This window comes from Artibeus jamaicensis, unplaced genomic scaffold (genome assembly GCF_021234435.1).
Source record: "Artibeus jamaicensis isolate MK-2021 breed Jamaican fruit bat unplaced genomic scaffold, CSHL_Jam_final contig_465, whole genome shotgun sequence".
NCBI classification, from domain to species: Eukaryota; Metazoa; Chordata; class Mammalia; order Chiroptera; family Phyllostomidae; genus Artibeus; species Artibeus jamaicensis.
Genome location: NW_026521843.1, coordinates 35723534 through 35750266, shown reverse-complemented (window position 1 = coordinate 35750266; position 26733 = coordinate 35723534). Strand labels below are relative to the sequence as shown.

The window sequence follows — 26733 nt, the reverse complement described above, 5'->3', positions numbered from 1 at the left end:
CAGCTGCCATAACAAAATGCCACAAACTGGATGGTTTACGACAACAAAAATTTATTCTCTCACACATTTGGAGTCTAGATATGGGAAGTCAAGGTGTTCATAGGGTCATGCTCCCTCGGAAGCCTCTGGGGTCCTTCCTTGCCTCCTCCAGCTTCTGGAAGCCCCAGGTGTGCCTGGGCGGGTGGCAGTATCACCCCAGTTTCTGCCTCGGTCTTCACATGGCTGTCCTCCCTACATGTGTCCCCGTCTTCTACTCTTAGGTGGACACCAGGCATGATGGATTAGGGCCCACTCTACTCCAGTATGACCCCATCTTCACTAACTCCATCTACAAGTGACCCTATTTCCAAATAAAGTTATTCTGAAGGACTGGGGTTAGAACTCCTACATATCTGTTTGGGGGATTCAATTTGAACTATAATAATACCTAATTACTTACCAATAGATCTCCTGTAAGATTTTTAGGAATGTAGGTACATTCATTTTAAAATGAAACTTTGCGATCTGAAACAGAGAAAAGAAACAAATGTAGTAATATACTCTGAAAATCTGTGGTAGTAAAATTTTGCATGTCAACCAGGTCTCATGGGAACTCTTTTTTGTTTGTTTTTTCTTCAACAAAAGCTCATTAGGTAATACTTTTTAATATTTTTGATAAAGCTATTTGGCTGAATCACTGACTTTAATATAGTTTTCTTGAAGCCCCAAGAAAACTATATTTATTTATATATATGTATATATTTCCAAGTCTGTTCAGCTTTCTACAGTGTTCACATGCGCATTGCTCCAAAGAATCTCGCTACCTTTATATAGGCTTCCAAATGCTGTAATAAGTCTGCCGGCACCATCTCGAATTCAGATCTTTGTCACAACTGTCCTGTTAAATACAATTTTTTGAACTTCTTATCCCAGTTTTTGATGTGGGCAATAAAGAGAAATTAAAAGTTAAAAATAAACAACAATAAAAATTGATCTTGAAGGTAGATCAGAGCGAGGCCAATTGTTTAGCTGAACCTCTTGATGACAGATGAGGTTGTGGAGGTCCAGGGGCTCCTGCGAGCCCGCGAGCTGGGGCACAGCAGGACTGGATCTCATCTTGCTCTACTGAATCACATTATCTTTTCTTCCACATCTTATTCAGAACTTTACAAAAGGTGAAGAATGGCCAGCATAGAATCATACATTTCAAGTGGTATGTGAATCGTATCTCAATAAAGCTGTTTCTAAAAAAAGACTGATGGCTGAATTTCAGAGGCACAGCAGTGGAGGGATAATATGTTCGAGAAACATTCATTCAGTTTCTTTTTTAGAAATTTCACAGTACATAGTCACCTGAAAATGGTAACTAGCCTGAATTCTATGATCTAAATATTAACTTAGGCCTGATTCAATTTTATTTACAGCACTATGGATTTTATATAAGTAGAGGATAATTTAAGAAGCAAAATTGTTTAAGAAAAAGCCTTAAAGTATTTCTTTACACTCAAAAACTCTGAACAGATTTATAAGGTTAAGCTAAAATGTAAGCTCTTAAATAATGCTCTGTCATGCGGCACTAAGTACCATGTTGCAAGTTCACCGTTCTAGAGGACAAGTTAGATTAATAGGAAACTGGTTTTTTCCAGTCTTTCTTTCTGGATCTCTTGTTAGTGTTTCAAAGGCCTCCCAAATTGATCTAACTTTCTTATCTTTTGTCTTATGTATTTTTATCTATCTTTAAAAAGAAATCAGCTTTTCTGAAATATAATGTTTATTCAGCAAAGCTCACTCATTTTAATCGTACAGCTCAGTGAGTTACAACAATACATATAGTCCTGTAACCATCACCACTTTCATTCTGAGGAGCCCTCATCCCCCCTGCAGTCTCCCGCCCTCCCCCTGCGGTTGGCAGTGTCGCCCCTTTTACAAGGCCACGTGGAATCACATGTAGGCTTTGTGTCTTGCTTCTTTCACTGAAGGTAATCCTTTTGAATTTCTTCCATGCTGTCTATATTTTTTGTTCCTCTTTATTGCTGCGTAGCATTCCAAAGCCATGGTATGTTCACCCATTCATGGACTGATGGACACTTGGGTTGTTTCCAGTTTTCATTTCTCCTGGGTAAGTACCTAGGAATGAAATTGCTTACTCATATGTTTAGGTGTGCCTATCTTAATAAAAATTACCAAACGATTTTCCAGAGTGGTTGTTTCATTTTACATTTGCAACAGCATTTATTATATATCCTTGCCAAGACTTTATTCTAAATTTTCTTCAGGATATTTCATAGTTTTGGCTGTTAAGTTTAGGCCCATGATTCATTTTGAGTTAGTTTTTAAATAAGTTGTGATAAGGACTGAAGTTCTTTTTTTGCATATGGATGGCCAATTTTTCTAGCACAATTTGTTGAAAGGACTATCTTGTCCCTTTTGAAATGCTTTGCACCTTCTTCAAAAACTAATTGACTGTGTAATATGTATGTGTGTGTGCATATGTCTATTAGCCTATTTCTGAACCCTGTTGTTTCACTGATCTTTATGCCAATATCATACTGTCTTAATTGTTGCTGTATCATAAATCTTGAAATCAAGTTGAAGTCCTTCTAGTTTCCTTAGTTGCTCTCAGCAATATTTGCAAGTGCAATGGTCTTGGGCATATTTTTTTAAATTCATCCTTGAGTATTTCATGTTTTCTGGTGCTATTGTAAGTTGTACTACTTTTTAAAAAGAAAAACACTTCTCGTTTCCACTTGTTTGTTGCTAATGTATCCTTTTGGCTTTTAAAAAATATTTCCTGGGAGGTTTTTCAGATCTGTCTTTCAATACGTCTATTGACTTTTAAAAACTGTAATTAAAAACTTTTAGTGTGATAAAAAATACACACAACAAAATTTACCATTTTAGCCATTTTTAAGCACACAGGTCAGTACGCTGGGGCACATTCACACTGTTTTGCAGCCATCACCACTGCATGTCCATGACGCCTCCATCATCCCACATTTTGTTCCTCCTGCCCCCCTTCCACTTTCCTTTTTGTCTCTGTGCTGATCTTCTAGGGAACTCATGGAAATGGAATCATGGTCTTTGTCGGTAAGAAGTCTTCAGTTTAACCATGTTGTAACATATATAAGAATTTCATTCCTTTTTTTTTTAATTGAGAGAGAGAGGAAGGGAGAAGGGAAGAGAGAGGAGGGGGGGGGGGGGGGCAATTCTCGCCCTTATCCACCCAGAAGGTGACCACTTGAGCTACTCAGTCAGAGCTGCATTCATTTTTAAATGCTGAATAATACTCCATTGTATGTATAGACCACATTTTGTTTTTCCATTCATGCACTGATAGACATTTGGGTTGCTTCTACCTTTTGATGGTTGTGAATAATGCTGCTATGAACATAAAATTAGTTTTAATTTATAAACTCTTTTATGTTCTTTGATAATTTCATTTTTGTTTTTTTGTTTTATAGAACATTATTTTCTATCTCCGTCTAAATATTATAGTTTCTTTGATGTTTTTTTCTTTTCTCTGTATGTCTCTGTTTTCTCGAGTTCCTTTTTCTGTTTGGTTTCATTTTTAGCTTTCATTCAGGGCTTTTGTCAAATGTCTGCTGGTTCTGATGTTTTGTTTTATGCTTCAGAGTAAAGTATTTAATAAATGGACTGGAAGGCCCCTGGGGAGAAGGGAGCAGGAGGGGCGGAAAGGTCTTTCCACTGGGTGAGTCCAAAGGCCAGTGTTTTGGGGAGTTTTCACTGGCACCACCCATTTGTTGTTTCTCCACAAAAGGACCCTCCAACTTCCTGCCTGGGGGAGATGAGGTGCTGGGACGGCAGGGGTGTGCGGAGCAGTGATGGTGGGGCTGCAGCGGTATGTTCAGGCTTTGCTGCAGGCTTCCTGGGAGCCGGCAGGGGACGTGAGGGCCAAGGGTTCACCTTTACTTAGTCCATTGTCTTCCGTCCGGCACCTCTGAGGGCGGAGCCTCTCAAGGGTTCTGTGGCACAAAACGACTTTCTTCTATTTGACATTGTCCCTGAGAGGTATCTAGGTTGCAACTTCATACGATCTTCTAAGTCAGTCAAATGGCTCCTCTATATGCTTTTTGTCTTCCTAAAATATGTTGAAATATTGTATCCACTGTTGTCCCCTCTTTTCTTCTCTTTGGCCTTGTTGGTTCTGTTTATTGCTTTACTGACATTTTACTAGGGTTTTAGGATGGAGAGGAAATGAACACATAATATACCATATTTAACTTAAAAGAGTAAATAGCATTTATCACTGACAAAATGTTTACAACATTTCTTTTACTACTGAGTAGGAAAAATTTGCACTCAGGATAGTAAGACCTACAAAATGGGAATGCTAGATCACAGTAACTTGGTGGTAACAAGAGAAAAATGAGTTTTAAAAAAGACAATGGCAGGGCAATATTCTATAGCATTTGTGGGTGAATGTGTTTTTGGTTCTCTGGAAATTATAGAACAACTTGAAGATGAACAATATAGATCTGTTGAGTTTTTAAAAAATCTTATACCTGATAAATACAGAGGTAGTATATAAAAGAATCATTCTAGTTAACTTTGTAATTTAATGGAGCTTGTATAATCTCTTACTGCTTTACTTCCAGCTTTTTCCTTCTCTTTAGCGTCTCCATTAACAGGTGGTTAGTCACAGGAAGAGGCAAAGTTCACTAGGCAGTCCTGTTCATCACTGGCTAACAGGCTGGAGCTCCCAGCCTAATGAGAGTTTAAGGATGGTTTGTGGCTCAAGTGCTGTCTCTTCACTATAGATGACTTAGGCTAAATATAACTATATTGAGCACTGGCTGGAGCGCTATCTTGAGTTCTGAGTTTACTATTTAAGGTGGATGGAAAAGAGAAAATGAGCACTTATAATAACTAAAGAACTGGACCTATGAAGAAAAGCTAAAGGGAGTTATTTGGTTTTATTTTTGATTTAGTTTGAAAAGTAAGGGTTAGATGGAAATAACATTATTCTAGTATGTCCAGAGATGTTTCACGTTGATGTTTCCCAGAGCTCCAAGCTGGGCCTTTTCCCTCCCACGGGTAGCCACAGTATCCATCAACCGACTTGCTTACCTCCTCCCCCACCCTCACCAATTTCCTCAGAACTTTACCCTAGAAACCTAACCAACAGGTTTAGGTACCTGCTCTCCAGACTAGATCTAAGCTCCTGCCCTAGCTTTCCACCTGCCTTGCTATTTCTACTCCAGTATTCTTCAGGCATTGCAAGTTCAATGCATCTAAAAACTTAGGTCATTATATTCTCCCCAGCATCACTCACCAATTCTGTGCTCCTGTCCAGAAATTTCTTCATTATGGCAAAACTAATTTACCTTGTCACCTAAGCTTAAACCTTAGAATAAACTTTCTTCTTCTTTTTTATCAGCTCCTCTATCCTTTTAGACACCAAATTCTATGAATTCAACTTAAAAGTTTTTCAAATTTACTTCTCCTACTTCCTATTCTATTAGTTTATGTTCTTGTCATCTTTTGCCTGAACTACAAGCAGTAATTATGTTTCACTTAAACCACAATAGATATAATAAAGTTATTGGGTAAAGCTTACCCACAATACTGTGGGTAATTGCATCTTAAACATTCTTAATTTTACTCTATGCCCTTAATCCTCTGTCAATGTATTTTGTAAATTAGCAATCAGGTCATCTCACCATCCTGCTTAAAGACCTTTAATAATTATTTTTTTAATAGAATAATGCCTGTACTCTATAGCATGGCATCTGAGACCCCTCACAGTCTATACTTAGCCTGTGTTTCTGGTTTTTATCCTCGGTCACTTGCTATCTCTCTAGCTATACCAGCTGTCTCTACGCCTTGAATCCGTGTTGCTGTTTCACTCCTCATTGTCTCTGTTGTTGCTATTCCTCCTTCCTGAGATGTTTTTCCTTCTTTCTCTAACTTAAAAGACTAAGTATTAAATCATCTTATGAAGATTTCCCCAAGTCCTATTGGAATATGTCTGCCTGTCTATTGTACATATATAATATATATCCCTATAATACATATGTACATGCACACATATAGAACATATATGAATATACACAAATGTATACATACCTATGTATTCTTATGTAAACTAGATGATATGTTCGTTGATGTAGGATTATTTACTCTTTAGTATCAGAGCCTAGATGCTTCATAAATTTTAGCTGAATAAATTGTTTATTCTGAAGATAGTGACCACCTGGTTTCTATTTCCATTTATGATAAAAAATTTTATCCTTAAATATTTAAGTATTAGGATGAGTGGTTTATGTACTGGAAGGAGTTATTTACAACTCATAATTTTGTGAGCTCTTTTCTGTGGTTCTTTTTTCTCATGAGGACAGATTTTCTATTTGTCTAAGATGATTTAAGAATTATTTTGGATGGATTTGTACTGCTGGATCCAAATTAATTTTCTGCTGGATCAAAAAATAGTTTTTCTGCTAGATCAAAATAAGTTTCATCAGAGAAGTGATACATACATATTGAACCAGCCTGAGGGAATGTGCCGTTAAATGCAGGGGGCCCTGGCAGGTTAAAGGAGAGGGCTCAGGTTCCACTTTAATTATGACTTTCATTTGCCTATTATGTGATTTCTGTTTGACACTTTAGATTTTAATTTTAAGTCTAACACTGTCAAAGCATAAGTAGCATAGCCGAAGATGTTGATTTTATAATATCCATATCTCAATTCTTATTACAGAATGAACTTAGAATAAGTCAAGATTTTAACCAGGACTATGAATTGCATTTCACAAAAAGCTACATTTCATGAAATCTAAAATCCTAGTGAAATGGTAGGGACAATGGTGGTAGCAAGCTGTTAATTTTCCCTCAAGGTGCTGAAATGATGTTTCAGTCTTTTTTGAATACAAAGATTAAATGTAACTCAGTGGTTCTTTTTTACACAAGCATCTTTCAGTAGGCAAAAAAGCTATGGTGCATAGCTCTTGAAACACATTCATTAGGAATTTGCCTCTCATATTTCTCCTATGGTTGCTAAACCCACTCTTGGGTCTGTACCCTTCAATATGTAGACTAGAGTATATCCATCCTGTGCCTTTAACCCTTTTGGGGGGCATACATCATGCAAGGACAATTGACCTGCTCTGTGTATAATAGATGAGGTGTCAATTCAGCATTCCGCAATAAGCTATACTACTATAGAGTCGGAACGGGCTATTCCCCTAAGCAGTAAGTCTCCCTTTATGAAAATGCTCACGCACATTTGTGCCTGATTTGTTTGGTGCTGCATTCCCATGTCTTGAGCAGTGCTTGGTGCAGAGTAAGTAGCCAATAAATATTTCATGTACGAATGAATAAAACACAAAACAAGCACAGAACAGATGATGTTTCAATTAGCTTTTGCTGTGTAATGAATCATCCCAAAGGTGGTAGTTTCAAAGAACAGTGATTCATTATTTTTCACAATTCTGTGGATTGGCTGGGCAGTCTGAGATGGCCTCACGTTCCTCACATCAGCTCCATGGGCCGCCAGGTGTCTCTCCAGGTGTCTATCATCTTGGGCCTTAGCACTCCAACAGCATGTGCGTGGAAGCTGTAATGTCTCTGCTGGTTAGGCTTGAAACTCATTTCCAGAGCATTCTCTTGGTTAAGAAATGTCATAAGCCCAGCTTGGAAGAGGTGGGGAAATTGACCCAACTTTTTGATGGGAGTTGTTGCAAAGAGCAGAGCTTGAGGCCATTTTTAATCTACCACAAATGATCAAGTTAAAAAAAAATTCTGTAGGAATATGACTGAACCTGTAAACCCAGGCACGTGCCCTCACCAGGAATCAAACAGGCAAACTTTTGCTTTGTGGGAAGACACCCAACAAACTGAGCCACACCAGTCAGGGCTGCAGGGAATTCTTATAATGGGAGGGACATTGGTCAGTCTGACCTTCCAGAGTCCTTCCAACTCTGAAATTCTATGATTCTGCTAGGCTGAGCGGATCTCTTACAGGGTTCTAAAAGAGAACAATTATTACCCGAGGTATCTGAAAACTAATCTTCTACATCTGGTAAGAAAATTGCCAAAATAATTCATGGAATAATTATTTTCTGTTATTATGACCTAGAATTTATATTCCTCTTTTTTACCATTTCAAATACCCACCAGAATTTTCTTATTAGTGAGAGGGATATTTATACCTAGTCACACTAATTTGTAACTTTACTTTTAATTCTGGCATAATAGCAACATTTTCCTTTATGTTTTTTGTTGTCCATTCTATGAACATTGGATAAACTCTTTAATCTTCTTTTTTACACTCTTTCTTTTTTAAAAAAGATTTTATTTATGTACTTTTAGAGAGAGGGGAAGGGCAGAAGAAGGGGAGGCAGAGAAACACTGGTGTGTAAGAGTGAGAGCAATGGTTTGCCTTTGCGTGTGCCCAGCACTGGAAACCCAGGCCTGTGCCCTGACTGAGAATTGAACTGGCAACCCCTTGCTTTGCAGAACAATGTACACACCAGTCAGGGACTCTTTACTTTTATTCATCCATCAAACACTTAATTTTTAAGACTTCACTGAGATCAATAATAGAAAATTCTTATATTTTTTTCTGCATCAGAGGAGAGTGCTTATATTACTGCCTTAATATTTACTGCTACTTACTGTTAAAATTGCAAATATACCATTCTTCTGTAATTTTTCTTTTATGACACTTTTAATAAAGATATTTCCTTGTGACTATTTTAGTAATAGACTATACACAGATATACAAATGCAGAAATATCATATAAGCAACTTGCAAATAACTTGAAAACCCTGTGTTCTATTAAGAAGCTTCAGCACAATCATAGTGAGAAAACCAGTCTGGGGAAGACTGAACTTCTAATAGCTAAATTGTGACAACAGAAAAAGTTCACACCATAACATTTTGCTAGTATATTTTTATTTGTGTATGCACTTACACTTGAAAATCATGCCTGTGTTTGATCATTTTTGACAAGTATTTGAAAGTTTGGCATTTCAAACTTATCATTGTAGTAATGTTTTGTTTAAATTTTTTAGTTTGGCATTAAATCTCCTGCCTCTAAATTCTACACTGATACTTCTCTCTTCCTATATTCTTCCCAGGCCCTCAAACAAATCACAAACAAAAACTGATAGCAAGTCATAACCATTTTGTATAAATAAAGCAAATTTATCTTTGTGGGGTTGATATGGCAGGTGTTGAATGTACTGTTGATGATTAACCTGATGAGGTTACATTGCCAGGAAATCTTATTATATCTTTCCCTTTAAGGAATTAAAAAACTTGATTCCTTAGTTTTGCATTTACAGAAAAATCAAACAGAACAGTTCTCATCTACTCCCATGTCATCCCCCTATCCACAGTTTCCCCTGTTACTAATATCTTTGTAACAACATATTGATGTGTTACAAGCTGTGAATCAAATCGATATGGTATCTGCTAAAGTCCACAGTTTACATTAGGGTTCTTTCCTTGTGTTGTACAGTTCTGGGAGTTTTGCCAAATGCATAATGCCATGTACCCTTCCCTCATCACTGTATCACACAGCACAATTTCACTGCCCTAAAAATCTCCTGTGTTCCACCTATTCATGCCTCTTCCCTCCCCCAGCCCCAGCCTTTCCTTTTTAACACTCTAATTAAGTGTAGGGTAATATTAATTAGTTGGAGCTAAGAATTTGCTTAAATAACCAGTGATTCCCCATGGCAATCAAAGTTTCTTAATCATTAATTTAGAGTAGCACTATCCCACAAAAATACAGGGTCCAGCAGAAGTAACGCCTGCTCGAGTGTGGTTGGTAGAGTAATAACATGGGTCTAATAATTTATAGTTTTAATTTGAACATTTCACCTAAAATGTCATATGGTGTGCTTGAGTATGATATTGTTATGATATAGAATTATACGCTTGTGATTTTGTAATAAAAGATTTTGTCATAAAAAAGGGGCATTATTTGTACTGGACCCTGTATAATGTGAGTCATATATGTGTTTAAGATTTCCTAGAAGCTGCATTAAAAAAAATTAAAAAGAGCCTGGGTGGTGTGGCTCGGTGGAATGAATGCCGGCCTGCAAACCAAAGGGCTGCCCGTTCTATTCCCAGTCAGGGCACATGCCTGGGTTGCACATGCAGGTCCCTAGTTGGAGGTGTATGAGAGGCAACCACACATTGATGTTTCTCTCCCTCTCTTTCTCCCTTTCCCTCTGTCTATAAATAAATAAATAAATAAATAAATAAATAAATATTAACAAAAAATTTTAAAGTAAAATGAAATTAGATTAATAATCCCAATGTATCCAAAAATATTATCAATTCTAATATGTAACCAATATAAAAATTGAGATTTTTTTAATACTCTAAATCTAATGTGCATTTTAAACTTAAAGTACACCTCATTTCAGACTAGTCACATTTCAAATGCTCAACAGCCACAAGTAGCCAGTAGCTAAGATTGGACAGTGCAAGCTTGGACTATGAGCAACTTGAAAGCAGGTTATCCTCCCCGCTCCAGGATCTCCAGATTAGGCCTGCAGTATAAAGACCTTTGGAAGGTATATGAGAAAGATAAAAGGGCTCTCTAAACCTCTGGGTGTCCATCCTTGTGTGTCCTGCAACCACTATCTTTAAACTCTCCAGTTTTGGAAAAAGTGGAACGGGAATCATGCTCATTCTTGCATATCAGATAAATACTAGGCTGTCTGAGTCCCAGAAAGCCTGAATCATCTGAAAGTTGACTCATGAGGCTAAGGTGACCGAAATGTAATATGAATCAAAGTTGCCTTCCAAGACATCATTCCGTTTCCATTTTCTCTCCCCGCTCCCTCTCTCTTCGGGTGACTCATCCTCCCACCTTGGAGAGTCCAGCATCCTGCAGATCTCAAAGTTCTCCTGGAAGGAGATGAGCGGACTTTCAAAGGGTCCCGCCCAGATCCCCAGATGGTGCAGCCCAGTTCTGTTTTGCCTACCTCATGCAGGTTGTGCAGTTTAGACTGGGAGTGACCTTAATCCTGTCAAGAAAATTATTTTTTTCTTTTGAGGTGGTGATGGTAGTAGCGATGAGGTGTCCTGGGAATTTAAGTTTGAAAAAATACATAATTTTTTAAATTTCAAAATCTTAAAACGTTATGTGTATTGCAACCCTTAGGGCCTACTTTACAATGCCGTTAGTTAGTACCTTTGTCCACTCTGGGTTTTTTCCTTTCCTGGGAGGAAAGTTTCCACTCCTAGTCCCCAGGATAACAACGCCCTTCCGGTGCCGCGCCGTAAACCCCTCCTGCCCCTCAGTGCAGGCAATTGGCTCGCTTAGCAAAAGCCGTACTCGAACGACAGCCAGGCCTCCAGCCGTGTGCAAGGCCCAGACCCAAGCCCCCATCCTCAACTATCCAAGGTAGAGGGTGGGACTGCCAGTTCCAAACCCCGCCCACCGAGCCCTACGCAGCCGGTAAGAGAGAGGAAGCGTAAGGAGACCCACCTACTTTCGTGTCTTTTCCTTCCCGTTGGGCCGGTTGGTTGTCCTTCGTCTCTGCCCCATAGCCAATTGGCTCCCTCCCTCCCGCGCCAGCCCCTGCCTGCTGGGGGCGGGGTGGCGGGGCGGCGGGGCGTGCATCACGCCAAACTGGGCGGAGAGTCTGCTGGCCTCTCTCCTTCGCTGGTTTGGGCGGCGGCGGCGGCAACTGGGGACGGGGCGGGTGGCGCATCACGGGTGCGGAGGCAGGAGCAGCAGTCTCATTGTTCCAGGAGCCGTCGCCTCTGCAGGTCCCTCGGCTCGTTCCGCCCTGCCCCTTTCGGTCCTCCCCAACCCCCACAACTGCCCGTGGCTCTAAAGAAAAGCGCTCCGGGCGGCAGCGACAGCTGCAGCATCATCTCCGACCTGCCAGCCATGGAAGACATGGACCAGTCGTCTCTGGTCTCCTCGTCCTCGGACAACCAGCCCCGGCCTCAGCCCACGTTCAAGTACCAGTTCGTGCGGGATCCGGAGGAGGAGGAAGAGGAGGAGGAAGAGGAAGAAGATGAGGACGAGGACCTGGAGGAGCTAGAGGTCCTGGAGAGGAAACCCGCTGCTGGGCTGTCGGCCGCCCCAGTGCCCACCGCCCCCGCCGGGCCCCTGCTGGACTTTGGCAATGACTTTGTGCCCCCGGCGCCCCGGGGGCCCCTGCCAGCCGCGCCCCCGGCCGTCTCGGAGAGGCAGCCGTCTTGGGACACGAGCCCCGTGTCGTCCGCGCCATCCATACCCACTGCTGCCGCAGCCTTGCCCTCCAAGCTCCCTGAGGACGACAAGCCTCCGGCCCGGCCTCCCCCTCCTCCCCCGGCCAACGTGAGCCCCCAAGCCGAGCCCGCGTGGACCCCGCCAGCCCCGGCCCCCGCCGCGCCCCCCTCCACCCCGGCCGCGCCCAAGCGCAGGGGCTCTTTAGGCTCAGTGGGTGAGTGCCTATCCCTCCTGCCTCACGCAGCCGCTCGCGCCCCTCCCTCTTTTGTGTGCAGCCCCTGCTGCTCCCGCGGAGCCCCCCTTTCTGCCCTCCTCCGGCTTTGTCTGCGGACCTTGGGGCGAAGGCGCCCTCCCCCACCCTTATGGGAACCACGGGGAGCTGGGTGGGGCGGCGGTGGAAGCCGGGCTTGTTTTTTTGTCTGTCGGGGTATCGGGGAACACGTGCACCCGCCCTCTCCCAGGTTCTTCCCTCCTGTCTTCATTCCACTGCGTCCCGGAAGTTAGGCACCCACCCACCCCTCGTAGGATCTGGGCGTGTATCGAGGAACTCAGGTTGTAGAGTCGTTGGGCGGGCTTGGTTCTGGTGTGAGGATGGAAAGACCTGGGCCCCTTAATCTTTTGTTTACCCGCCTGGGTTGCTCCTTGGGAAAAGGCGCAGTTTCGCTGCTAGTCTTCTTGCCTACATTTAGCCCCAGCCCTCACCCTCATCCCTTCCTTGGTCTGGGCGGCCGTCAAGCGTTTCACCTCTCTTCCCCTCCTCTTGCCCTGGTGTGGAGCTGGCCCATTGGAAAATGTCCACAGTGACCCAACTGCAATGAAGGGAGAGCGCCTCCAGTGGTGTGGCGCGTGGAGAATTGGGAAGGAGAGAGTTCTGGCGACGTTCTGCCACCGCCCAGTTTATCTGCACCAGCTAAACCGCGCCTGGGAAATGGGGTCTGGGCATTGTGTTTCGAGGGAGCGCTGTTTTGCCAGGGCCTCAGCTGCAGAGCAAGAGGAATTGCAGTTAGTGTGGACAGGTTTAGGCTATTAATGCATCATAATTGAGGCCAAAGGATTGATATTCTTAAAGAAGGGAAACCTGTGGATTCCTTTCCGGGAATAGGCCAACTAAACTTGAGGCAGACTTAGCATGAGACTTAATGAAGTATTTTGAGACAGGTTTTCATATACTGATTAAGCTTTCTTGAAAGTTAAGTTGTAAATCGACTGAGACATTTGCATAATCTGTAAATAGTCTTCAAGTCTTTTCATTCACGAGTAACTGATGGTACAGGATTAGTTTCTTTTTAAGAACATCTTCGGAAATTATTTTAGGAGATAAAAAACTCAGAGTTTAACTTATTAGGCAAATTATTAACTTATTAACAAGGAGCTTCTTTTGGGGCAGAAAATGTCCCAGGAACAGTAGGACCTTTATGTATAAAAGGTCAAGAATCAGGATTCGAAGCCTTGTAGAATTTTAGAAATGGTTTGTTTTCTAGAAAATCAGTCTGAAGTCACATTTTTTCTTCCATTCACTCCTGCTTGACAATGGGAAAAGAATTGTGATGTTTCATTTTAATATTGACATCCCCCAAAGCATGACTCAAAACACTATTTACAACACCAGAAAGATTAGAAGATGAGGATGTCTCAATCTTCCCTTTTCTCTGAATCAGAATCACAAGTTGAGGTAGAAAAATACAAAGTAACAAGAAATATGCAGAAGGAAGATTTAATGGTTAACAAAAGCATACTAATTTGTCATCTTACATGCCTGAGTGGGAACAAAGAGAAGGGTTATTTCTTTGGGCATCAGAGGTTCAAGAGATGACAGCATTCTCTTGGAATTTTGACTTTTGGAATAGTAGTGTAGAAGACAAAGAGACGACAGTATTGTCTTCCCAGGGACTCTGTGTGGTTCCCTAGTTCTGTATTCATACCTATCTGGAAACTTTAGGTCCTTGAATTTGATTATGGTCATGGGTATGTAAACCATTTCAGTGAGTCTAGGTTTCTTTTAATCGTTCATTCAGCTGATTATTGTTTCTCTGCCAAGAGATATAGGCACTGCTGGGTCATGAGGGTATAGCAGTAAGATACATGTGCTCCCCACGGGGGTAGTTGTAAGTACTGGGTTGGCCAAAAAAGTCTTGTCTGTTTTTTTCCGTAAATGACACATTTTTTATTTTCACCAGTAACTTCATTCATTTGGATATTTTGAGTATGTTGGCTGTTGGCTGTCTCTCACGTGGAATAACATTGATTGTTCTCAGCAATGTCTTGATTTGATCTTATCAACCTCACTTGGTTTACCTGACCCTAGAGCATTGTCCAGTGAGAAATCTCCAGAACAAAACTTCACAAACCACTTTTGACTGGTTCGATGAGTCACAGCACCTTCTCCACACACTGCACAAATCTCTTTTTGTGTTTCAGTTGTGTTTTTACTTTTCTTGAAGTACTAAAGCGTGATATGTGGAAAATGCAGCATATTTTCTTCCATCTTCAATATTAAGATTGCTACATAAAAATTCTCCAATTTGGGTATTTTTTAAATGTGTGCTGATATGACAGCTCTCACAATATAACCTAGCAAAATTGTTTCCAATGAAGTAAAAGACGATAAGTGCTACTAGAACCATCTTACAGACAAAAACAAATGAATTTAGTTGGCCAACCCAACACTTAAGTGAGGAACTCAGAATAGTGGTGTTATGAGGAAAATAAACAGGATAATGGTATGGAAAATGACTGGGATGTGTGGGGGCCTTTGTAAGGCCTTTCTGAGGAGGTAAGATTTGAATTGCAATAAAAAAATTTCCAAGCAACTCTTAGGAGGCAAAAACCCTGAGGCAGGAATGAACTTGGTCTGTTTGAGAATCTAGTTGGAAATACTAGTGAGAAGAACTAGGAAGAAGAGAGAGGTAGGCTGCACTTAAATCTCTAACAGTCCAGGGTAAAAAGATTGGTTTTTAAAAAAATGTTTACATTGGAAATATGCTCCTTAAATAACTGATTTTGAAGCGAAATAAAATTTTGAAGATTTAGAAGAACTGAGAGGGCTGATGGGAGAATGTAAAGGTGAGGGGAGAAATGTGTGGAGCTTGGTTAGGAACAGACCAGCCTGATTGGAAGAGGGTTGATCCGTGACACTTGGGTGTTTAACGTTGTCGTTCACGTTTTTTGTGTAAACTCTGATTTGCTGTTGTGCTCAGAGCATCCTCATTGTAAGGCAGTAACTGAAGTGAGACCAAAGCCACCCTCATCATGACCATTTTTCACTCAGAACAATTGGCTTCAGGTTGTGGAGGTGGTTGGTTGGCCTACACCTTGAGGAAATACGAGGGAAACTGGGTAGAAAGTAGGTTGAGAGAAATGCAAACATCATTAAGAGTTGCATCAAACTGCTCTCTGGACATATTCTGGACCAGTGTTAATTAAGATAGAAGTGTATGTTAGGTCTGCATTCTGAAGGGTATTGGATGTCAGGTTAAGGAATTAGGGTTTTATCCTGCTTTTATTCATGCTCTGCTGTCTACAGTTGCTCCTGCTTTTGGTAATTTCCAAAATATAGTTATTATATTATTTTTCAACCCTCTTCCTGATTTACTGTGTTAGGCATTGGGAAGCCATTGAAGATTATTGAACTGAGGCATGAATGACATCATGAAAACTGTTAAAAAAGAGGGAATTGGTGACCATATTCTAGATAGGTTGGAGAGAAAAACAGGGGAACTATTTAGAAAGCTTTAGCAATAGTTCTGAGACAGGTGAGTAGAGCCTGAACTACTTCATTACTAGTTCAGTGAGAATGGAATAGAAGGGAAGCATGATTTTCTTTGGTTGTGAATTAATATTTTTATAGTTGGGTTACAAAGAGGCTTTATGAAAGAAGAATTGATAGGGCTTTGAGGCCATGAATGTAAATGCAAAGAAAAGAATGATGGTCCTTATTAAATCAATTTCAGAGACTGTTCAAACTTGTTAATTACAATGGAAATTTGTATAGAGTTGGATATTGCTATAAGTGTAGGGTTATTATGTCATGGAGATGAAAAACTATTAGTCTTTATAAAGTCATTTATTATATGATCATTTATATTGGTATAGGAGCACATATTAGAAATGTTAAAAGATTTTGAGTGATATTTTATAAGATGCCTCCAAAGAAAGAGATGTCATGCCTTATTCCCCATCTTCCATTTTTATCTAACAAATGATAACAAAGGACTGATGAATTTAGAGATTCTGAATAACTTCTTTTGTTAAGTCATTTCTTACTTTCTAACTAGGAACAAGTGGCATACTCCTTATGGATTAGATAAATTATTGCGTATATTTCAGATTGGTTCCTAAGAAGCACAGTATCAGGTTTATATGCCTTTTAGTAACTAGCAAACTCTTTTAAATCCCTTTTAAAATGATGTAATAAATATATGGAATCTTTGGTAAATATATAATTACAGGGTATGTGGAAAAGTATTTAGGAAATGTGCTATTTTATACTGTATCCCTATAAACTTTTGCTTATATTAAGTGAAAGGTTTGCTATATTATATAAAACATTTCTAAAAAGGGTCATGTTATCTATTGTCCAAAAATTTGCTCTGTTTTGTGGGTAGTCATTTCATAATATACCTAGAAGCAATTTAATTGAAAACCTACTGATGCAATTTGTTTATTTAAATATTTATTTATTTTTAGACAGAGGGGAAGGGAGGGAGAGAGGGAGAGAAACATCAATGTGTGGTTGCCTCTTATGTGCCCCCTACTGGGGGCCTGGCCCACACACAACCCAGGCAATTGTCCTGACTGGGAATCAAACCTGCAGTCCCTTCCATTTGCAGGCGAGCGCTCAGTCTACTGGGCCACACCAGCCAGGGCTCAAGGCCCTAACTTAAATGATACCTTTTAAAGGCATTTTCTTAGCCCAGGATACAAGTACCAACCAAATGGATCTATTTCTTGACTTTTCTTTGCAACTTCCGATTAAGTAGAAGTTAAGTGTTGCAGATACACTATTCTTGTAGTGCATTCTTTGAGACTTTTTGTTCTTGTTTCTAAATATGACCCTAGAAGGTCCCCCTGAAGGTGATAGCACCAAGGATGGGAACTGTAAGGGCAGAACATGGTTCATCAGCTGTATTTAAATGGGTTAATGTGACCTTTGTGGACATAGGCATGTAAGATGGTGAGACCCAGCTGTACTGATGCTAAGGTCTTCTCAGGACTGATGGTCTTCTTTAAACTGAAGAGGAGGAGTCGATAATGTCGCATTTGCATTTAAGCTGATGGGGTTTGGTTTCTTGGTGTAGTTATTGTTCATTTTGAAGTTGCTTTTCTCATGTGTTCCTATAACATTCTGTTCTTACCTCGTATATATCATACCATATATGGTAATGGTATGCTTGCTTATCTCTATACCAGACTGTATGTTCCCTGAGTAAAGGGGCTCTATTACCTTTTTCTTTGAGGAAAGGGACTATGTGATATTATAACTGCATTGCTGAGCAGAGATGTGGTATAAGCACTCAGATATTTGTTGAATAAATAAAAAATTATGGATGAAATTGGATCTTCATATTCGGTTTAGTTCCAGAATTACCACAATGTTTTCCAACAGTAAAAATCCTAAGTCTTGCCCTGGCTGGTGTGGCTCAGTGGGTTGACTGCCACCCTGTGAATTGAAGAGTTGCTGGTTCGATTCCCAGTCAGGGCACATACCTGGGTTTTGGGCCAAGTGCCCAGTTGGGGGCGTGTGAGAGGCAGCCTATCAGTGTATCTCTTGCATGTTGCTTTCTCTCTTTCTCATTCCCCTCCCCTTTCTCTTAAAGGTATACAAATAAAATCTTTAAAGACTCCCAAAGCAGTAAAACTCTTCTTAAAAAAAAATCCTAAATTTTATGAATTAAAGCATGTATTTATTTATATATAAGATATATGAATGTATTACATTTTTTTAGTCAGCCTTTTATTGATGATTAATTAGGTTGTTTCTCAGCCTTCTTTTGTTATAAATAATGTTGTAGTGAACACCCTTATATAAACTTCTTTGGGAATATGTGCTGCTCTCTATTTGTTGTCATATAAATTCATCCAAGTAGAATTGCTGGTTCCAAGGGTATGTGCATTTAAAATGTTGTAGATGATGCCAAATTGTACTACAAAGAGTTGTTACAACCTGTGTTCCCACCAACAATGTGTTACAGTACCTTTTCCCTTTTGCCAATACAGTAGGTCAATAAACTAGTAAATGGTTTAACAAATAAAAAAAAACCTTATATTTCCCAGTATTTTTCTAATGGTCTTAAGTGCCATATTTTTTAGGTGCCGGTGCAGTTTTCTGGTCACGGCCCTGATGACTGACAGGTACTACTACCCCCCGTGCCCCGCCCCCTTTGCTGTTCTTACAGATGTTGGGCACTGCTCTGTTGTAAGGAAGTAGCCTTTGGCATACATGCCTTAGAAAAATTTCTCTTGTGCTTTTTCCTGGTATTTTTATGATTTCATGTTGACATTTAATTCTTTCTACTGTAGTTAATTTTCTAGAGAGAGAAGTAGTGATAAAATTTTTTAATGTGATTTCCCATTTGTTTCAACACTGTTTTCTACATTTTTAAAAATATTTTTTTAATTTATTTTTCGAGAGAGGGGAAGGGAAGGAGAAAGAGTGGGAGAGAAATATCAATGTATGGTTGCCTTTTATGCACCCCCTGCTGGGAACTGGCCTGCAACCCAGGCATGTGCCCTGACTGGGAATCGAACCGTGATACTCTGGTTCACAGGCCCGTGCTCAATCCACTGAGCTATGCCAGCCAGGGCTCTACATATTTTGAAATGCCGCTTTTGTTATATACTTGTTGTATGGGAGAATTGCTATAACTTTTATTTACTTTAATGAATCTTTAAAAAAATTTCAATTACAGTTGGCATTCAATATTATGTTATTACAGGTATATGCATAGTGGTTAGACATTTATGTAGCTTATGAGGTGATCCCCCTAATAAGTCTAGTTCCTATCTGACGACCATACATAGACTATAACTTTCAAATAAAATACTAGCTGATAGGACTTTTCCACAATTATTTTCCTTGCCATGTGCATGTATACTTTTCTATCTGATCTTTACAGTTTAGCTAGTCTCCTGTCCCTCTGTTGGAAGTATAGTGGGTTACATTACATTTATGGATTAAATTAGGGAAGAACTGATAGTATTGATAGAATTTTTAGTATTGATAGTATATGTTTTTTCTACCAACACATGGTTTTTATTAACATGTACTTAAAAATTAGCTTATAATTATGTGAAATGTAGGCTTTAAAACATAAATATTAAGTATTCTAGGCTGCTTAGTAGGAAACACTTGAAATATTGGGTTTTTGTTCCCCTCTTCAAATGATTAGAGACTGTTAAACATAAGTCCTCCTGCTTTTTCCTTTCTAAAATATTTTGGTTGCAAGATGGGAAGCAACATTCTTTATAGTACTGTTGTAGGGGCTGTAGTTGCTAAATACTGGATTAACTTTTTAGCTCTCCCTGAATCTTTTATTTAGGTGGACCTCCAGTTTTATTAAAAAACAGTATTTCTTTAATGCCTTGTTCTTATTGATGCAATTGTTATTTATAGCTAAGGAGGGCTTATAAAGTTTTGTTGTTTATACAGATTTGGTAGTCGTCTGGTTCCTTGGAAGTTCAATATTAATTAAGAAAAAGTTAACATAGTATTTTTTTGTTGCTCTGTTTGTTTTTTAATACCAGCTCAGGGCTGTACATGGGGATGAAAAGATGAGCAGGGATGGTGCTTATTAGAGGCGCAGGTAGCAGATTGAGGGCAGAACACAGGCTCCTAGTTGTCAAGACTGCTGTCTTAAAATCAGAGGAGTCTTGTGCTTGTACTGTAAGAACAATCACGTGTTTACTGAGCTGTCAACAGCTTTTGTGAAAAGAGAAAAGAAACCTTACTTGGGTTCCAGGTCGGCCTGTACATTTTTACTCCCTAACTTTACAGATTGACTCAACTTGACTAATTAGGAGATGCTGTTATTAAATTTATTAAGTTTACTTATCTCTTTTGTTTTCGACAGCCTTGGGTGAAACCTGACCTAAAACATGAAAAAAAAAAAAATTAAGCTACTGGAGTTACTGTCAAGAAAAGAAGGGAATAAAAAAAAAAATTCTGGTCTTTGTTCTGAGAAGGATGTTAGACATAGTCAAACCTATCATAAAAATCCCTTTTATAAATAGCCTTAGGAACTTCTCAGTCTCAACTAATCAACATTATTAAAATTATACAAAGTTTTATTATGACACCAAGGTCTAATACTGAAATTTGGTTTAAAAATAAATTTTTATACAAAACAACTTGATAAAAACTTTGTTAGATGCTTTTTTTTTTTTTTGCATAGGTGTATTATGAAAATCAGAAGATCAAGTATTTCATAGTTATGTTTTATAGGTCATCTATATTGTACATACTGTAGGTCTTCTCTAAGGGTTAGGTCTGTAAGATACCACTTTTGAACAAGGCAGGAAACTTACCACCTCCCAACATGCTTTCTCATTTACCCACTGTATTCCATCAAACTTTCTGGAGTCCTTCTCACTAAAATTTTGTTAATGAAACATGTTGCAGGAACTGTAGTTAAGTTTGGCACCAGTAGAATCAAACATGTATATTTTAATGGTCTGCTAAAAGAAATTGTGGGTAAAACTATGGTTAAAATAGCTTCAGTATAATAGAGTTCTAGTATGTTTACATTGCCTTATTTCTTTTTTGGAGGGATTTAAAAAATTATTTTTACTTTTTGTTATGGAAAATTTGAAACATAAAGACAGAATAGTGAATGCAATCTCATTTAGACATAACTGAGCCTCAACAACGAGCAATCCATGGCCAGTGTTGCCAACCCCACACCCTCATAAATACTTTGCTATGTACCTTACAAACTGTAAGTCCTCTTTTCCAAACGTAACCACGGTACAAACATACTCTTGATCAGATACTTCCCCGACATATGTAGTAATAATTAATATCATCAAATATCCAACCAATGTTTATATTTCCTATTACATAGTGGATGTCCTAACTGGTCTTTTTGTAAAAAATAGTTTAAAAAAATCAGACTTCAAATAAGGTCCACACATTGCAATGGATTGGTTTATTTTTTTAATAAGTTTTATGGGTTCTCCCTTGCTTACTTGTGCACTCTCTGAAATTTGTTGAAGAATGCACATATACTTTTTTCATTTTAATGCTTTTATTTTTTAGTTGATAGTCATTTTAATGTTTTTATTAAGATATAACTTACATACAATAAAATGCATAGATCTTAAGTTTTGGAAATTCTGTTTTGACAAGTGTATTTACTCACTTAACCCACACGCCTGTCAAGATGCAGAACATTTTCATCATCCCAGAAAGATCCCTTGGGCCCTTAGCAGTCAATTTAATTCCATTCTTGTTCCATTCTTTCCCCAACCCCCAATCCCAAGCAGCTACTGTTCAGGTTGTTTTCACCATGTTTTGCCTTTTACACGGCATCATATGAATGGAATCATAGAGTATGTACTCTTGTGTCTGGTTTTTGCGTCCAGTTATTTTTTTCCCATTTTTCAGTGATGTTGCAGGTTTCAGTAATTTGTTCCTTTATACTGCTGAGTAGTATTCCAAGATAAGAATATACCATAGTTTAATTATTCGTTCATTGTTAATGGGCCTTTGGATTACTTACAGTTTTTGCCTGTTATGAACAGTAGGATGCTGTGAACATTCTTGTGTGGGCCTTTTTTGTGGACATTTGTTTTCATTTCTCTTGGGTAAAGAGGGTAGAATTGAGTAAGAGTAGAATTGCTGGTTCATGGGGTAGATACCTTTATAAAAAGTTGCCAGAGTGTTCTCCAGACTGGTTCCACGTCTACCAGCACTGTGTGGAGTTAGGGTGGCTTCACATTCTCGCCAGCATTTGACATTATCAGTCTTTCTAATTTTAGTGGGTGTATAGTTGTTTCTCATTGTGGTTTTAATTCAGATCTCCCTAATGAGTAATGAATTAGAGGACTTTTGCATGTCTGTTGGCTACTTGTATATTTTCTTTTGTGAAGTGTCCAGGTAATGGTCCATTCTTACCTTGGGGTATATGTCATTTTTTTACTGGTTTGTAGGAGTCTTTTTTTGTTAGATCTATGCATTGTGAATATATTCTCCTAATCTGTAGCTTACTTGTTAATTTTATCGATGGTTTCTTTTGATGAGTATAATTTCTGCTTTTGAAGAAGTCTTGATAAATTTATCAAGTTTTCCTTTTCTGGTTCATGTTTAGTGTGCTAAGATACCTTTGCCTACTCCATGGTTGTGAAAACACTATTATTTTCTTCTAAAAGCTTTATAGTTTTAGCTTTTATGTTTAAATCTGTGATCCATCTTGAATTAATTTTTGTCTATGGGAGAGTTATGGATTCAGATTTACCTATTTTTTCCGTATAGATATTCAGTGTCCCAACGAAATTTTTGTGGAAGAAATTTGTCTTTTCTCTATTGATTTGCTTTGGTGCCTTTGATGAAAATTGACCATATTAGTGTGTGTATTTAACCACACAGATGCTCTGCAACTTACAATGGTGGTTATTTCCCATAAACTCATGGTAAGTTGGAAATATCCCAAGTCAAAAGTGCATTTTGACACTTAAAAATTGGTACGAACTTTCTTTGGCATTATTCCATGTCCATTTATATAAGTGTGTCCAGCATTCAGTGTGGGCGTGGGCAGAAGAGTGGGATAATGAGGAAGAGAGGTGGAGAAGGAGAACAAAGATTAGCTCATTAAATATGATTTTTTACAATGCATTTAATACACTTAACCTAAACATCATAGCTTAACCCAGCAGAGGTTGTGGCTGATCTGAGAGATACAGATTCTTCTTAAATATTGTTACATATATTGGATGCATAGGTTAAAGGTCATGACTAGCTCTGCATTTGTACATGACTAAAGTTAAGCCACAATGTGTAAGCTGTCAGTTTGGTTATAACATGTGTTTCCTAAGGGTGGGTGACACTTGATAGTAAATTGTCTCTGAGAGATACCACCTTGAGCATAGCAGTAGTATTTGTGATGACCGTTACAAACGTTTTGCAAAGCCAACTATTGAAGATTCTGATTAAATAAAGATATTTTGGGGGGTTGTATTTTTTAGCAATAACCAAGTTTCTGTTTGAAAAGTTTTTATTTGTGCTTAGTAATTTCTAGATTGCAACTGTAAATAAATAAAAAGTCTTGCATTTTATTATATAAATAAATGCAAATTTGCAGTGTTTTAATTTTTTTCCCCATTTCAGCACATACTGGTAATGTGTGTATCTCTTAGATACACACAGTGTATGTTGGAATTTTTTTGGCTGCAGCCTCTGCAGGGTTAACCTAGCCCACCTTAAACACACTGAGAACACTTACACTTTGCCTGCCTACAGTTGGGCAGAATCATCTAACGGTGAAGCGCTGCAGAGTATCGGGCCTTTACCCTCCTGACCGTCCCAGGGGGCTCGCTGCCGTGTGCCGCCACTGCCTGGCCGCACCAGGGAATTGTACTGCACGTCGCTAGCCTGGGAAAAGATCGAAAATTCAAAGTATGATTTCTAATGAATGTGTACTTTTTTCCATCATGTCGAACCACTGTGACTTAAGGATGTCTGTATCTATTTTGTTCTATTAATCTATTTGTCTATCCTTATTCCAGTGCCAGACTGTTTTAATTGCTATAATTTTACAGTAAGTCTTAAAGTCAAGTAGCCTGAGTACACCAAGTTTTATATATTTTTTCAAAGTTATTTTGCTCTTTCTAAGCCCTTTGTATTTCCATATACATTTTAGGACTAGTTCATTTCCACAGACTGCCCACTGGGAATTTGATTGGGATTGTTACTGAGTCCAGAGATTAATATGGGGAGAATTGACATCTCAGGGTTTGAAATTTTACACTACAACAAGCCAACAAATTCACCTGCCATAGTTTCATGGATATTGACAGAAGACACAGATGCCTGCTTAAGAGCTCACAGCAGTGATCGTAGCCAGATATCAGCATTTTCTTGCACAGGTTCCCTGAGCCCCATTTCGCACAGGGCAACACTGAGAGGGCCAAGTAAGTGATGCTTGCACTTGTGTGAGTGGTGTTACAGGACAGCAGCCTTGGGCTTAGAGAAAAGGCATATTGCACTACCTAATAAGCATGCCTGCCTTATTATTGCCCAAGAGGAAGACACTGTCTCTGCCTCCAAGGCTGTTTGAAGCCTCCCAGTCATAAACTTGAGATATATATTGCATACATAAAATGCTTCGGTCTTAAGTTTCTCTCTGCAGTGTTTTGTAGTTTTCAGTGTAGAGTTTTTGTATCTCTATTGTTAAATTTATTTCTAAATATTTTATATTGTTTGTTGCTATTGCGGATGATAATAGTTAAAATATTTTATTTTTCATTTGTTGCTGGTAAATAAAAACACAATGATTTTTGTATACTATTCTTGTAACAACCCTGCGTTTTTTCTAAATTCACTTAGTATAAGTAGCTTTAGTAGGATTAAGTAGTCTTTTTTTAACCACAGAATTTTCTAACTACATAGTGTTATTGTTTGAAAGTTAACGTTGTTTTACTTTTTCCCTTCTGATTTTTATGCTGTAAATGTAGTAAGAAGGCAAGTGCAGTAAAATACGTAAAAAATTCTTTGCTTTATTCTGCCTTGTGGAGGAATGTGGTTAGGCTTTCATTATTCTTTTTTTTTAGATGTCCTGACCTGTAGGTTGAGAAAGCCCCCTTCTACTCAGTTTGTTGAGAATTTTTATGAAATAGTATTGAATTTTAACAGATGCCTTTGGTATCTATTGAGACAATTATATGACTTTTTCAGGCTGCTAATATGATAAATTTCATTATTTGATTTTGAATGTTGAATACCAATCTGGTATTCCTGGAATTGAACTTTTTTGGTAATGAATATGCTTTTTATGAATTGCTAGATTCAATTTGCTAATGTATTGTAAAAGATTTTTACATGTATATGTAAGGGGTACTTTTCTGTAAATTAATTTTCTTATAATATCCTGTTCAAAGTTTGTAAAACGTTTTGGGAAGTGTTTCTTCTTCCTCTATTTTCTTTAACAAGTTCGTATAGTCACCCTTAGATTTTATAGAATTTAGTAGTGAAGCCATCCCGGCTTGGAGTTTTCTTCATGGGGATGCTTTTAAATTACAAATATACTTTCTTTAGGTAATATAGGGCTATTTAGATTTTCTATTTCTTCTTTGACAGTTTTGGAAATTCCTTCCAAGGAATTTGCCTATTTCAAGTTGATGAGTAGACATCAAGGAATTTGTCCCTCGCCTAAGTTGTCTAATTTTATCAACATACAAAGTTGTTTGAAATATTGTCTTATGTTTTTAAGATCTTTAGTGATAGTCCCTCTTTTATTTCCATTACTTGTTTTTATCTCTTTTTTTCTTGTTTTATGGATGATCAAATCTATTGATCTCTTCTTTTTTGGTTTCAATTATTTTTCTCTGTTGTTTGCTTGTTTTCTATTAACATTGGTGGGTTTAACTCACTCTTTTCTAGTTTTATAAGATGTATACCCTTTGAATTTAATCCTGCTAAGAGCATTTAGAGCTATAAATTTCTGTCTAAGCTTGCTTTAGCTAGCTGTATCCCACAGCTAATGTTCCATTATCATTTAATTTCAAATATACTTTCCCCTGTGATATATATTCTGTGATCCATGGGTTATTTAAAATTGTATAGTTTAATTTCCTAACATTTGGGGGTTTTCCAGGTATTTTTGCTTTATGGGCTTCAATTTAATTCATGTGGCCAAAGAACATACACTGATGTCAGTCTTTTTAAGTTTATTGAGACTTGTTTTACAGACCAGGAAATGATTGTCCTGGTGAGAGTTTCCTGTGTACTCGAGAAGAATGAGCGTTCTGTTGTTTGTAGTGCTCTGTAAAAGTCAGCTTAGTTCATGGATGGTGCCGTCTAAATCATCCGAGTCCTTACTGACTACATGCAGAGGTGTGTAGTCCATCAGTTCACTGAGAGTCGAGTGTTAACATTGTAAAACAAAGGTTACAGATTTGTCTGTCTCCCTTTGGTTGTTGCTTCATGTGTTTCCTCTGTGCCTTTCCCATATACCTTAGTGTTGTTATGTATGTATTTGGTCATGTCTAATTACTCCTTTGTTGTTACCAAAAGCTCTTTATCTCTGACAAGCCCTAGGTAACACTCGTCTTTGAAACACTTGGCTCGACATTAAGGGAGCCACTCCGCATTTCGTAGGATAAGTGCTTGGGCGATATGTCCTTGTAGATTCTTTTTACCTTAGCTGTGTTCTTAACATTTACTGTGTGTGTCCTGTAAATGGCACATGGTAGGGTTATTATTGAGTCTGAAAATCTCTGCCTTTTAATTGGAGCCATTTACATTCATTGTAATTATTAGTGTGGTTCGTTTAGGTCTTTGTTTTCTCTTTGTCCCACCTGTTGTTTGTTTTATGCTTCCAAGTACTTCTTCTATCCTTTG

At 38.6% G+C, this 26733-nt stretch overlaps 1 protein-coding gene and 1 long non-coding RNA gene across 4 annotated transcripts in view; one reads left to right on the top strand and one right to left on the bottom strand.

The window, feature by feature from the left end:
• Positions 1-7363: 7363 nt before the first annotated feature.
• On the bottom strand, positions 7364-11369 carry LOC119034684 (uncharacterized). The gene is made up of 3 exons (XR_005079607.2): positions 11151-11369; positions 10942-11041; positions 7364-7706 (listed from the first exon to the last, which is right to left on the bottom strand). It is a non-coding gene; the product is annotated as an uncharacterized LOC119034684 (long non-coding RNA).
• Positions 11370-11603: 234 nt separating this feature from the next.
• The window catches only part of RTN4 (reticulon 4), a 76111-nt gene continuing 60981 nt past the window's right edge, over positions 11604-26733 (top strand). The window contains exon 1 of one of the 3 annotated variants that reach the window (XM_037125776.2): positions 11604-12396. In XM_037125776.2, coding sequence (XP_036981671.2) covers positions 11856-12396 — 541 coding nt within the window. In that variant the 5' untranslated portion in view covers positions 11604-11855. The remainder of the gene's footprint in view (positions 12397-26733) is intronic. The other 2 variants (XM_037125777.2, XM_037125778.2) reach the window with 2 other exon arrangements.